Source organism: Hibiscus syriacus, unplaced genomic scaffold (genome assembly GCF_006381635.1).
Source record: "Hibiscus syriacus cultivar Baekdansim isolate YM2019G1 unplaced genomic scaffold, ASM638163v2 tig00111088_pilon, whole genome shotgun sequence".
Classification (NCBI taxonomy): domain Eukaryota; kingdom Viridiplantae; phylum Streptophyta; class Magnoliopsida; order Malvales; family Malvaceae; genus Hibiscus; species Hibiscus syriacus.
The window spans coordinates 534,171-549,422 of NW_024062978.1; the positions used below are offsets into that span (position 1 = coordinate 534,171).

Genomic DNA, 15,252 nt, shown 5'->3' on the forward strand with positions numbered 1-15,252 from the left:
TCGTTAAATTTAACTTAACAGGTTAACTTGTTTGATGATAAACTGTCATATTATTCACCAATTTAGAGTGTATGTTTTTTTGGTAACTGCAAACATATTGAGGAGTGCTAGTCTTTATGTTCAGGGGAACGAGACGAAGTTCTTTTTCTCACATTTTGTTTGATAAAACCTCAAGTTTTCATTGGGTTTTTGTCTGATGGAAGCTAAATCCATTTCTTTGTTCGAGGCTGCATCTGTAAGATGGCCTTGACATTCTCATATTTATTGTCAAGCAGAGTTGGACAGCCTATACTATTAACAAATTTTAGCTCACATTCTTGTGAGACAGTTTCATCATGCCGGAACTTTCATACAGCATATTAATCTTGCTAGATTCAGATTTAAGAACCTAAATTTAAGGATAAATCACACATTTAGTACTTAAACTATTACTTTTTATCCATTTTAGTATCCAAACATTTAATTTTTTTTCAAAACTTCATACCGAAAATTTATTTATTTAATTTTAGTAACCATTAAAAAATTAATTTTATGTTTTAAAAAAGATTAAAAAATTAGGTCTTAGTGAAATAGACATAAATTAAGCAATAAATACATAATTTATACAAAATTTTATTCCAAAACAAGTATATCTTAAATTTCAATTATAAAAGCAAAGAAAGGAAATATCAAACAGATTATATGAAGCCTCGGACAGCCACTAAAATTGACATCAAAATATATGAAAATTCAGTCGGTAATTCCAACTATAAAAACAAATCTTCATTGGCTTCAACAAATCCATTTGCCAATATGATAAAAAGAATGTAATCGCCGAAAACGGCTCCGTAGATCACAGTGAATCAGATCCACAGGTTCCTATCAGCAAGCGAAACATGGAATTTATCTCGGTCCAATCATAGCATCGCCGGTCAAAGCTCTTGGCTACCGGCGACGTGGCATCGGACCAAACACTCTAAAGAGAAGGAAAAAAAAAACATGATTAATAAAAAAACCAAGAATAAACCCTCAGAGACCCGTTTCAAATCACTCACACAGGATAACAAGCCTCGAGGAAGCCCCGATTTCCCGGCCAAAAACAAAGCACCTAAGAACAAGAATCAGAGGGGCTGAGGATTGGCGGATGGGAAGACGGAGGCATTCCTTAGCGTGTTGTCACTGCTGATTAAAATGTCATACGGCACTTCCTATCTATGGGAATTCTTCCTCATTGGGATTCGAAGTCAGATGAGCATTTAAAACCAAAAACAGGGAAAAGAAAGGGAAACAAAGGAGCACCGCCGTCCGCAGTTACATGTTTCGTATGAGAGAGTAATTTGGGTAGGAATTTATAGAGAGCAGTGGAGTTGAAACCCTAGATCTCTAAATTGGATTTTATAGAGACATGGAGCCTGGAATTCAGGGGTTAAGTTTGTTAACTTGGGCTTAGGTTGCTGATTGGAAACAAAGCCGAAGGGAGCTTCACGTTTGCTATTAATAGGCCCAAAATGCTTGTTGTAGGTGATACAACCTCTACGACAACGTTTTCCTATGTTTAAAAAAAAATATTCTTAAATTGATTTAATCAGTATTTTATTCTTTACTCATGCTGGGTTAATGTCATTAAAATGTATCGGATTGGATTGAATTTTCAATCAATTTGATATAATGTAAGAAATATATTTTATTTATTTGAATCTAATTTTGTCTGAGTTCAAAAATATTTTATTTTATTTAAAATTTACTTTAAATTTTAAATTAAAAATTCGTAATTATTTAATCTGGTCTGATATAAATATTAAAAAAGTTTATTTATTAAAATAAGAACCTAATAGAAAAAATGTGAATATTATAATAATTATTTTTAAATATATACAAAATTATACTATTATCTCAAGTGTAGAAGATTTTTCATTTCAAGTTTGAATTTGATCTGATGCAGCTCTAACTTTTATAAAACCTAACTTGAATTTAATATTTTTTTAAAATATCAATTATATTATATTAGATTGGATCGAAATTCATTAAATTTGAATCAAACTACATCCCTGAACACAAAAAATCAAATCCTTCAAGATCTAACATTTTAAGGTATCATGTTTGACTATTCGAGTCATTGGGTATGCAGAAAATCCCGTTGAGAAACTCATCCACTAAAAACAGGTGTTTGACTTGAGTCGATCCAAATTAATTAATACGAAACCTTGAAAATCGGAGGAAAACAAAACAATAATAATAATATTTTTTAAAGAAATAATTATATTCTTTAATTTTAAAGGGGTTAATTCAGATTCAAATAAGGTAAAAGTTGAAAAACAGTGAAGTATAGGCAGAGACCGGCCAGGCAAATCTGGGGACTACCCGTCGGTTCAAATTACAACTTTCGGTTCTCGTTATAGTATTTTGGAAGTACTTTCAGATCTTGCGAGACACAATAAAAGGCAGCGTTTGGGCGTGAAATGTCGACCGATACGACATGGGTCGGGAAGAAGCCATATAGGCGCATCGGAGGAATGTCCGATGCTCTATCCATTGCTGCCGATCTTGGTTTCTCTGTTCTCCCTCCTCCTTCTCAGGTTCTCCTATTTTCTTTCATTCATTTTCATTTGCTTCGCGTCAATAATCTTCTTTTTTTAGGTTGATTTTTGTTAACGGATATTATAAGTCCAAACACTCAAATTCTGCAAATCTGAAACTCTCAAACGACACTAGTTTCTTGTGAATGTTCGTGTTCTGTTATCCCGATCCTTTATGCTAAGCAATTGAATGATATATCATCGTTCCTTGCTGCAGTTTGCGAAATGAATTTGGGTTTTTGATGCTTATGCTGAAATGGTTTAGCATTATTCCTTCTCCCCCTTTTAATGTCCAATTAAGAAGAATTTAATCTTCAAAACCATATGATCTCTTTGCTGGAATCGTAAATTTAGGGTTCCCGAGCCCCAGCTGAAGCCTCAGATTTTCATTTAACCATTTAAGACGTAGAGGTTTTGGTAGTCAACTAACATGACAGATCAATTGAAGCTCAGATATATTGCGTCTAACCTATATCTCGAGTATTTTGTTCTTTAGTTGTGTTGAATAAATGGTTTGTACATTGTTATCTATGGAACCATTAGTGTTCAAATTTGTTTGAATATATAGATATGTTGGATAGGTTTCCCAAAATCATTTGTTCCTTTTTCTTATAATTGTAAATCTTTCTATTGGCATTTTCTTCACTCTAGTGTATGATGATCAGCTATACATGTTGAATCTACAAGTTTATGGTAAAGCTAGAAAATTGATGGATGGATATGTTGAAATCGCATCACAGATAATGTTGTTTTTCTTCTATAGGAAGACGTGCAAAACTTATCTTCTGTTACTGGAGAAAAGGGTGATGACTTGATAAAGGTATTAAGAGAGCTAACTACTGTACAGAGAAAAATAGCAGATTTGCAAGTTGAACTCCAAGGCCGAAAGGTAAGCTTCCCGGTTTATTTACCACACCGCTTCCGTACTTCTTGTAAGGTTTACTGTTTGGGACTTTCGAATAGTATTGCGGATTTACAGTTGACCAGGAGAAATTAAACTCAGTATTTAAGAGGGTTGGATTTATTATTAAAAATGAAACAAAAGAGAAGTTCAGTTACTGTCTTGTTTGTGTAAAACAGAAACAAATAAATAGAAAACACACTAACACCTCAGTAGCATAATATGTTTATTTAAATTTTACTCCATTTTTAGTATATATTTAAAATACTTTATTGCCGATTAAAGCATTTTGTTAAAACAATGTATGTTTGTTAATTTAATGTCGCCGACGAGTACAGTGCAAGTTTTTTACCCGCATGTCTGCTATTTGTTTTAACTGTCCCTTTGATGGTATTTATAGGATGATAAAAATGTTGCACACCTTACACACGTGAGTGAAATGGAAAAGAAGTGTGAAACACTGGCGAGGATTACTACTATATTGAAAGATGTTATTCAAAATAAGGTAATTTCAGGTTTTCTTATTGTCTACTTTAGCACGCTACTGTTTGGATTGCCCCATGATAGTCTTTCTGATGAGTTTTATAGGTATACACTCATATAGGCAGAGCATGACTTTGATTTTACGCGTGGTTTGAATTTTCTCTGCTCCACTACTTTCAGAAGCAATTCCTTTTAATCATTTTACTTTGTCATGTGTGAGATTTTATTTCCATTCTTATTAAGTTTTATGTGTGGTTTAATAACTCCCATGACCCTGACCAAATTTAACTGTCAAACTTCTTATCTAAATGTTGATAGTTGCTATAAACAATAATAGAACTATAGAAAGGCACTTACGTCATTTACTGGTGATCCTGGAAGGCTTTGTTATTTATATTTTGGGGAATTCAGACCACACGACCTGTTAGTATTGATACCCTTTTGAGGACCATGTCATTTGCTTATCTATTTTGTCCCAATAAATTTGTTTTGGAAACAGAAATCTGAAATTTGTCCATAGTTTATGATGGTCTGATATGGAAAGGAAACGGAACGGGTGTTTATTCTGTAAACTCATGTATGAAGACTTGTTCCTTGGCTCAAAAGGAGGATTCTTTTTGGAAGAATATTGTGTGGAAAGGTTTGGTGCCACCAAGAGTTGAGTTATTTATGTGGCAGGTAGTTCTTCAAAAACTGCCAGTGAGGTCTGAACTGGTTAAGAGAGGGGTTACGGGAATTGTAGAACTTTCTTGTCCTTTATGTAATTTGGTGGATGAATCTTCTTCTCATTTATTTTTCTCTTGTTCTGTCGTGTGGTCACTTTGGAACAAATTTGTGCAGTATTGGAGTCTTAATGTGGTTCTTCAAGAGAATGCGCAGAAGTTCCTCCAAGCTTGGGAAGATCTAAATCCTAGGTCTGCTATTTGGAAGTTTATTCCTGCCGTTGTCATTTGGACTGTTTGGAAAGCTAGAAATGATATTGTATTCGATAGAGGGAAGATTGACCAACCTAACCTGTTTTTCTTAGCAAGAGTACGGCTTGCATCTTGGTTTTTAGCTAAGTTTGCAGATTCTGTTATTTCTATGGATTCTCTAATCGGTGACCCTTCCCTAGGGGATTCATGCTTCCCACTCAACAAATCGATTGTTTCTACAATTCCTTGGTCCCCCCCTCCTAAGGGCTTTGTAAAATTGAATGTGGATGCAGCTATAAGTTGTGATTGGAAGAGCAGTAGAGTTGCGGGTATTCTAAGAGATGAGGAAGGTCTTCTTGTAGGATCTTTTAAGGAGGCTACTGGTTCGGGTCCACCTATTTTGAGTTAAAGGCTATTCAGAAGGGCTTACTTTTCTTTAAGTCAGTGAGAGGAGATGTTAATGGTCGGTTGATATTAGAATCAGACTGTAAATTGGCAGTTGATTGGATTAGGAATGGAACTTTGTGTCCTCATTTTTTTGTCTTCATTGTCAGGGATATAGCAGTTAAGCTTAAAGATGTTGAGGGTGTTATTAGATGGGTCGCTAGGACAGCCAATATAGAGGCTGATGGGTTGGCTAAATCTGCCATTGGATAATTTCAGTATGTTTTAGTGGTATTTTATTTTGGGTTTTTAGGAGTTTTTGTAAGGGACTTATCTTCATGTTGTAATCTTATGTATTTCATTAATGAAGTATAAGGCACTCTTTTCCTCCTTCCTCTGATGAAGGAACTCATTCTGAGTTCCTTAATCAAGAAGGGGTTTTTTAATGAGGCCTTCAATTCCTATCAAAAAAAAAAGATGACTCTATTTATTTTTCTGACTATGTTTCCCCTCTTCATTATTTTGGCAGGATCGAATTATTGCTCGTCTGCAACAACCATATTCCCTGGATTGCATTCCAGTGGAAGCAGAATATCAGGTTTTCTCTTCATCTGTGGTCTAATTTAACATAAGCAACCACACACAAATAAAGAAAGAAAGAAGAGATTTTTTATTCTTGTTTTCCCTTGACCTTGGGATGATTGCATACACATAGAACCTCTTTGTTCTCATGTTTTTAGATTCTGAGCTATTGAATTTGGATCCGATTGCTACTTTCATCATGCATTTTAGGTTTGTTTTCGTGAATCAGAATATTCATATCTGATAAAACTTTTAATTTCTTGAACTTCCAAACATGACTGTGGACCAAGTACTTGAAGGTTATAGAATGTATTTACATGCAATAGTTGAATGATCGGTCAATCTTTCAAACTATCTTTTGCTCCCTCATCCTGACCGCTATTTGTATTTACATGGTTTGTTACATTGTACTAGTAAACCAACATATTCCACATTGAGTTCCAAATTTTCAGATTTTATGCAATTTTACATGGAAACTGAATCATTCAAAATTGGACATGTTGATCCTTAGGATTTCATGACATCACAATTACATCTGATAAATATGGTCTCTTGTGTGATTTTTGTGTCTATGAAAGATCAGAAGAGTGTTAGACTAACTGTTATAGTTATTTTGGATATGCACCAAGTAATTGGGTAAGAATCCTAATAGAATGAGAATGGAAAATAACAAAGCTTTAGATTATTAGTTTGCTGAAAGATAGAAGATAGAAGAGGACAAGATATAAAAAAGATCATACTCAATGCAGTTTTTTGGAGTATGAAATTGAAAATTGCAAACCTAAATATTAAAGGTTAAAAATAAAGCCATTTCAGAACAATTGATGCACGTTGTAGTACTTGCATATTCTTCCATAAAAAAATAAACCGAAAACAAAAACTATAGATTTATGCTTTCAACCTTGATTGGTTGCTGGTTGTTTTTGTTCCATATGTGGTAATATAAAAAAAGATTTAATTTCATTGCTAATAGCCATTTTACTTGGATATCTTCAGAAACAATTTTCTGAACTACTAATGAAAGCTGCAAGTGATTATGGTGCATTGACAGCGGCTGTTACTGATTTCCAATGGAGCCAGAACTTTAAGGAGCCTCTTTCAGTTTGGGGGGTAGGCTTACCTATACATTTTGATTGATATACATATGCACGTATGACATCTTGCATGTCTTATCTGATACTCTTCTTTTCCTCACTCAGGAGATGCTCCGTCCAATTCCCGTTGCTTTAGCCTCCTGCACCCGATTCTTCGAGGCCATGTCAGCAACAAGAGAGTCGTTTGCAGCACTTCAAAATTTGAGAGTGGGGAACTCTGCAACCCCATTGTCAACAACACCGGCCAAGGACACCTCGACTCCATCCGCTTGGAAGAACGAAACAAGTTTTGATGACTTGGCTATCAAAAGCTAAGAAGCCAAGAAACTGAACGCCAAGAAGCGGACGACGAAAATAGCGAGGTGGGGGACTTTGATCCGGCAGATGGTACCAGCCACAGGAGATTGTCTTGGCCTCCATCAGTTAAAAAGAACGGTCTTTAATCTCTATCCTATCTTGTAAGAATTTGTTTGACCTCGTTAACTTCCTCTGTAGTCGGTAATGTCTTCAATTCATAGTAGTGAAAATTAGTTAAACACCTTCTCAAGAAAATTACACTTGTTTGGATAAAACCATTTTAAAAAATTATTCAACAATAATTATAGATGGAGTGAAAAATATTTTTGAAATCAGTAATCCGTATTCTAGTAAATAAATATGTTTATAAAATCTCAAAAAATAAATTCACATCAAATCAACAAATAATTACTTACAAAATAGCTATAGATGCTGCTAAACAGCCATCAAAGCAAAGGTGAAACTTAAAACTGTTCCAAATTCCATTTCATTAAGTAAACAGCAGCCATATAAGCTAGATATTTCAGAACCAGACCAAGTCCATAACACTGTCTATATATATATATATAGCATCTACATATTCAGACAAAAACTCTACCCTTTAAGTGATAAGAACAGTAAGCTAAAACTTGCCTTCACACAAATGAGAGCATTGTGAAAGCGGTTGTTCCACCGGTTTGGTGCAGCATAGCATCGATCTCATCACCATCCTCCATTTCCAACTGAAGCAAAAGAGGAAAAGAAAACGGAATTTTAATTATGCGTTTGAACATATTCCACTCTTCAATGTGAACATTAGTGCAAGTGGTAGTTCCTCTAACTGAGAGGAAACGGAATGATACCTCATCAGGAGTTTGCTCGCCTCGAAGGCGGCGCCCATCGAACAAGAAGGCAATTGAGTTGAAATCCACATACTGTCGGTCACAATATGCATTCATGAGCTTCTTCAGTTGTGTGCTTCTTTTGATCCTGAAGAAAACTTCATTCCCATCCTATGCTTGTCATACCCAAAAAAAAAGAAAAGGAAATTGTAATTTAGTCCAAACTAGAAGAGGAAGCATTAATCTGAGAAGTCATTATAAATCTCAAATTCACTTCAACAGTATGAAAACCTCAACCCCGGACAGCTCTGAAGCTCATCTGACTTTTAATAGATGTGAGCCAAATATATATACATATATATAATTCAATAGTAAATTAACAAAGTTCTGTTTAGTTGACTCACATAGATTCGTCAAACAAAGGTGTGTTCACAGCCACAACGAAAAATCCAGATCGAATATAACAATTCGAACCTTGAAATTTACCAAGCACATTAACTTGATAAATAATTAACATCATTATATCACTGATTCACTTTTATGTGTTTCCAAACTAGACTGCTGTAAAAAGCAAGAAGCCTAGAAATAAGTTGAAGATCGACTCAGTGAAAACAGATATCATTCATTTCCAACGTATGCCCACAAATGGCAGGGACGGATGTAAACTAGTCGGCCAACTTACAAGGACTTGAAGAAAGTAAATCCATACAGGCAAAGTCGGAGTGAAAAAATGGTGTTTCCTTTTGCAAAGGCAAGGGTGTCATCATTATGTAAACAAAGAATCAATGAGAAAAGACCAGCAAAAGTAAATAATGAACCAAATACCCTATCCTATACATCTTATAGATGAATTTGGAAACAGTATCTGGATCTGTTTAGTTCAACAAATAGCGAGAGTGAAATAGCAACTATGCTGAAACTAGTTCATATTTATTTTATACTATCCGTATACTTGAAACATATAACAAAATGAACTTGAAATTCACAAATAACTATAAGTACTTGGAATTTACCATTACATGGGATTTCAGCAAATCCAAAAGGTTGAAAACAATCATAAAATTCATGATTACATGTTGTTCATGGTAAATTTTGTTACTAAAAAAAATAAACATAATTACAAAGGACAAGCTTTGTAACGTGATGTCATTAATTCCAATATTAAATCGTATTTTTTGAAAAGTGTGTCCACGTTAGACGAAACTCGCGTCTTGTGTAACGTGAGTCTTTCACCCACTTTTCTTAAGACGTAGTGTAGTCTTACGTGTACAGTTTAAAGATATTTTTCTAACAAATCTAGTGTGGGTACTGATAAAAAAATAATTTACGAGATTTTAAAAATAATAACGCCAATATATCGTCCAAGCCACGAGTGTCGTCAGGCAGAATATTTTTGTTTTATCAAACATTGCCTTAAAACCACTCCTAGTGTCGTAGGTTTTGTCAAAGAAATGGAGGGTAACTTTTAAACTTGTCTAATTTAACACCAAATGGAGGCCCATCTGCCTCATTCGTTCCCGCAATAAAGTCATCAACCACTGCAATTTATATATTATGTTTGAAGCCATTGATTAACGGAAGGACCCGAAGCATTGGGAAACTAAAGAAAATGGGGGGAAGGCTTAATGTGAAGGTTAATGATTGACGCAAAGAGGACGAATCCAGGAGCTTTACAGCTTGTTTCACACTCTGTCTGTCTGCCTATCAGACATGGGTCACTGGGGATATACCCATAACCAATAATATAAATTGATTCTATCGCCTAATTTACCTTATCATTTGACAAACAAAAACTAAATAAATATACATTATTAAATGATTTAGCAGTAACCAATTTATTGATCCAAATTTATGGCAACCTTTTTTTTGTTGTTGTTGAGATTCCTGAGGTCATTCTCCGTATTTGCTTTTTTTATTTGACCTATTAATTTTGTGGTTCGTCGGATAATTCATCAACATGTCTGCCTCCCGAGTAAAACATGCATTTCAAGATTGCAAACAAAGTGTGAAAGAAAAGGGCACACTACCATCATAACCAAATCTGACGGATGAAAATGACCCATCATTCATCATGTCCGCTTCCTGTTGCCCGCTTGCACAGCCATGTACGCATCAATCATCTTATGCCTTTTGTTGGAGAATAGGATAAAGATAAACACAATAATTTTAACGAGATTCGATAATGTGTTTACGTTTCGGTGTCTAGACGACGTTAGAAGTTTTATTCAATATCACATATGTTTAGATTACATCTCTATTTATAAAAAAAAAATCTGATACATAATTAACCTTGTACCGTACCACGAATTACTAATATATTTATAAACCATACCTATCATTGAATCTCTTTTTTTCTTCTCCTCCATTGAAATATGAAATTTTTTCATTTTCTGTTACACTAGTTAGAAAACTGCACTATTTTACATTAATATCATTCATCAATTTGCAATCAATTGTTATAGGATAATAGTAAATGTAACAATCGCACAATAAAAAAAATCACTAAAATTTTACAAGAAAAATCAGTTAATAGAAAAATGTTTATTAATGCCAAAAATAATAGACGTACCGATCATCATACCTTCCCCTGTTACAGTTCACCTTGAGTGAATTAATTAATTAAAAATTAAAAGAAAAACAAAACGAGGATACTCCCTAAAAACCGCATCCATGTTTTTTTTGTCACCATTATAGTATTAAAAGATAAGCATTAATAATTTATATTTAAAAACCCTTTTTAGATGATATATTATGACGTAAAAAAGTTTTATGGTTGGTTGCATTCTCCATCAAAGTAGTTCCTCGTCATTCTGACTGTTAGAAATATCCAGACCAACTCCTTGTTCCTGCAATTATTACAAATTTAAAACAAAGAAATTATAAATATTATGAATTTTTAAATTAATATATGCATTACGAGTATCACTTTCACGTGCTGGCAACGTGTCTACAAAATCTGCTCCGTTAATTTAGTTCGTAGGCAGTGGAAAACGACAACGTTTCCTTTAACATATTACCACCTAAGCACTTACTCAGAGAATTCGTAATCAAATTATTATTTGATTAATTAAATGTTAATTTAAAGTCATAAACTCCTTTTAGCTTCAATGGTTTCAGTCGTAATTTTCTCGTGAGTACAACTGGAGAAAGAAAAGGGCAACATCGTACTTTTACTGCTAATGAATGGCGCTAAAATTGAGTATAGCCGGTGACGCGCCAAAAAGCAAGTGTTGATGAAAACCCTAGCAGATTAATAAAATTCCGAATATAGCCTCGTAAAAGGGAAACGTACCTTAGTTGGCGGGGGGTTAGTAACTTTTTCTGGTTATTCCCTCCAAGTCCGGCTGAAAATGGTCTTGAGTCTGTTCCCAGCAAGTCTTTGAAGCGCCTTCTTAGCTCCGGTAACTTCCATATCCGCCAGACTCTGGAGATGCTCACTGGCTCCGGCAGCCATTAGCCTTTTCTACAACCACCGCTTCCTCCGCCTAACACGGCGGTCACCACCATCAATGGGTACTTCTTGGAAACAGCCTCATTCTTCGGATCCAACATCTGTACCAATCTCATCACGCTTTTCTCGTCTCTAACCAGATCCTTCCTATTTGATCGGACAGTCAATAGCGAAACAATTGCTTGAACCGCCGCGTCTTGTAACCCGACTGGCTTTGGAGATTCTATTAGCTTTACCAAAGAACCCATACAGCTGAAATTGCTCGCTTGTTTCCATCACTAATTGACAATTTTGACAACAAATAAGCTGAAATCTGTTGTAAAATCGCATTCCCGTGCTTGATAAATTCACCCAATTGGATAATGAAAACTGTTGAAGTTGATAAAGTCCTAGAAATGGAATCTGTAACTGAAAGGGAACTGATTGTACGGAGGACATGCTCAGTTGTATCTGAACTTAATGAATATTGAATCACATGCATTAATCGCGGCAACCCTTTTTCTAGTATAATCAGAGACCGTAAATATTCACCTGAAGAAGCGAGTATTGAAAGGCAATTGGCTGCCTTTTCTTGTGCGGCGGTGGTACCCGAGACTAATAACTGGACAATAATTGGAACGGCGCCCTCTTCACCAAGCGCCATTGAATGTCTTCCCCGGAAGCCACGTTTCGAAGAGCGCCAACCGCGTGGGTTTGGGTTGGTTGGGAGCCAGATCGGCAGGCTTCTATCAAGACGGCGACACCGCCATACGCTGAAATTGCCCATGCGTTTTCGGGATCGGCGGTAATTGCTTCAACAGCAATGGCGGCCTTTTCTTTTAAAGGAATGGAACATGTTTCGAGGATTCTTAACAAAGGCCCTAATCCACCTTCTTCGAAGATGATTTTTCTCGAATCTTCGCTTGAAGAAGCCAAAATCGACACCGCTAAAACAGCTTGCTCTCGAATCAAAGGTTGGCTGTTAACTTCGAGAAGACTTATCAAATATCCAACGTTTCCTTCTTTAGCAACCACAGCAGTAGATTTCTCATCCTTGTTGAGAAGCTGAAGAAGTGATTCTAAAGCTTTCTTTTTGAACTCGATACCTCCAATCTGAAGTCGTGTGAAGAGATCCCTGACGAAAAATACTAAATCATCTTTATCAGAGCCAGGTCCCGGCTGAGACAAAACAATAGCGTTTGATTGGTGAAGGACGCCAGATCGGAGAAGCAAATCGAGGTCCTTAATATGGTTAGAGAGAGAAGCCGAAGCCATGTCGAGGTCGCTTTGCAAGAGGAGTTTCCCGCCGGCGAAGGAAGATAGAGTACATTGATTGGAGAGAGCTTTTAAACGTTGGAGAGTGGCGAGAAGAGAAGGGAAAAGAGTGTGGAGCAAAGAGTTGTCGTTCCAGTGGGGAGATTCTGAGATCGATGAAAGAGATGATTGAAGAGTGCAAAGCTTCGATCGGACGACTTGCCATCGTCCGACGAAATATCGAACGGAAAGGGAAGAAAGGAGGAGGATAGAGAGAACGCCTATGATCAAGTCAAGAAGTGTTTCCGGTGGTTGAGTTTCCGATTGTTCTGGAGGCGGCGGCGTTTGTGGTGGTTCTGATGTAGGCATTTGCGGGTGAAGACCGGATTAAGGATGAAAATGAGAAAACATGAAAAGATGAAGGGTTTGCTTGGAAGGAAAGGAAATTGAGAGAAAGACAAATACACGCATATAGGGAGGGAGAGAGAGAAGCTGGGAAATGGGAAAGGGGAAAGGATTTTCTACTTTCCTCCGGTGCGAGAAAACAGAAAAGCGTTGAAGAGGGAATAAATTTTGGTACTTTTGAATAAAAAAGTAATTATTAAGGTAAATTATGTTAGATACCATCGAACTTTAGTTATTATATCGTTTATACCATTTATCTTTTAATTTTCTAATAATATCACTAAATTTTAATTTTCATTTCAATTATACCACTAAACCATTAAATAGTTAACGATATGATGACGTGGTTGACAGTTGAAAATGAGGTTGACGGATATCGACATAAACACCTCACCAAAATGATATTGTTTTCATCCGATTGTTAACGATATAACAATTCAGTAGTATAATTGTAACAAAAATCAAATCCAGTGCCATAATTGACAAAATTGAAAGTTTAATGGTATAAATGATACAATGCTTAACGTTTGGTATATCTAGTGTAGTTTACCCTAGTTTTTAATATAAAAATGGGTAAACCATGCTAATAGTCCCCGTTGTTTTTGGTTTGATTGACTTTGGTCACCAATTTAAAAATTAAGGTACATGATCCCTAATGTTATCGATCCATTCAATTTTAGTCCATAACGGTATCAGTCCATTCGATTTTAATCCATCAATCGTTAAGTCCTGTTAACTTTTTAACGGAAGTATTACGTGACAATTAAAAAAGATTAAACAAATCCATAAGTCACCAGCAACGGGTGATGTAGAATAAAAATTTATTAAAAATTTCTAAAACTCATGTAACTTCTTCGATAGACTGTGATTAGTCATTAAAGCTTGCTAGCTAAACTTGTTAATTTTGCTGCGTTTTTTAAAGAAACGATTTTGGAGTATTTTTTTGCATTCTTTGAGGAGATTGATGAGTGGGGAAACTGCTTTAGCATCAAGAATTGGAACCGAATTATTTTTGCAGATTGATAGGTTGTGTAACACGGTGACGACATCGACTTTTCCTTGAACAATTCCAGAGCTAAGGATTTGAACCAGAAAGGGTGCAGCTCCGGAGGATGTAATGACGAACTTGTTAGGTAAAATGACTGAGAGCGTTAATATTGCCATTGTGGCTAATTCCTTCATACCAATGTTTTGCAATTTGAGAAGCTCTGCGAGAGGAGGCGCATGTAACACCCCATACCCAATCATAAAGAATAACCCGAACACATTAGTGTACATTAGATTCCAAACTTGTGGACATAACAAAAACCCTAAATATGTTTGGTCAATTTGGTATTCAAACTACACATTCATATGGATTCAACATCCTCAAACAATACCATCAAACCAACATCATGCTTCATTTCAAACCTAAGAATCCAACTAACATGCCACGTTATTACAAGTTCAACATCTCAAAGACCATCCAAGTCCCAATGGCTCCCACATTACCGTTTTATGAAAACAAACCACATACACTTTATTTAATATTGCCTTGCTTGATCACACCAGATGCTTGCCCCTTGCCTCTGACTCATCTATTAATCCTATGAAAAAGTATTAAACATCGAGTGTGAGCTGAAAGTCCAATGAATAACTAACATTCTAGACATGATCACTTCAAAACTAAAGGAAAGCTCCTATATGCATTCACTACTCACTTATTTTTACCTCAACATTCATGCCATCATGTTATACTTTCATGTTCACTTAATGCACACAAAATCCAGAATATACACATGATTTTCTTCTTTACATATCTTGGAGAAAATCACATGCACACAAGCACAATGACCTTTTTGGCAAAGTCACACATAATTTCCATTCAGATCAATGGCCTTTTGATCAAAACACAACTCATTCATTAGATAAACGGACTTCATACAACTCTCTTTTATTTACGGACTCACCTAATCCAAAACCACGACTTTCGGAGTAAACTCAACGAACCAATCTTTCCCCGTAATCTTCTCTGAACATTTCTCAATGCACCAACCTTACCTCGTTTAACCCTTTGTTCACACACAAATAGAAAACCATAGAGTACTCTTTCCTATGCATGCCTTTCATATACGAAGGTCTCTATAAGAACA

At 35.6% G+C, this 15,252-nt stretch overlaps 1 protein-coding gene, 1 long non-coding RNA gene, 3 other non-coding genes and 1 pseudogene across 5 annotated transcripts; 1 reads left to right on the forward strand and 5 right to left on the reverse strand.

Annotated features, from left to right (window-relative positions):
• Positions 1–681: 681 nt before the first annotated feature.
• On the reverse strand, positions 682–772 carry LOC120152487. The gene has a single exon (XR_005518683.1). It is a non-coding gene; the product is annotated as a small nucleolar RNA snoR77Y (small nucleolar RNA).
• LOC120152427 lies at positions 738–15,198 on the reverse strand. Its single transcript, XR_005518671.1, has 3 exons — positions 15,184–15,198; positions 14,779–14,785; positions 738–953 (listed from the first exon to the last, which is right to left on the reverse strand). It is a non-coding gene; the product is annotated as an uncharacterized LOC120152427 (long non-coding RNA).
• On the reverse strand, positions 803–948 carry LOC120152479. The gene has a single exon (XR_005518676.1). It is a non-coding gene; the product is annotated as a small nucleolar RNA snoR2/U65 (small nucleolar RNA).
• Positions 1,152–1,216, reverse strand: LOC120152480. The gene has a single exon (XR_005518677.1). It is a non-coding gene; the product is annotated as a small nucleolar RNA U49 (small nucleolar RNA).
• Positions 2,310–7,425, forward strand: LOC120152425 (AUGMIN subunit 2-like). The gene is given in 7 exon segments (XM_039164643.1): positions 2,310–2,555; positions 3,319–3,444; positions 3,857–3,961; positions 5,767–5,835; positions 6,816–6,929; positions 7,019–7,217; positions 7,220–7,425. Coding segments are annotated over 7 exon segments (867 nt in total). The 5' UTR covers positions 2,310–2,438; the 3' UTR covers positions 7,357–7,425.
• On the reverse strand, positions 11,264–13,229 carry LOC120152424 (annotated as a pseudogene).
• Positions 15,199–15,252: the final 54 nt, after the last annotated feature.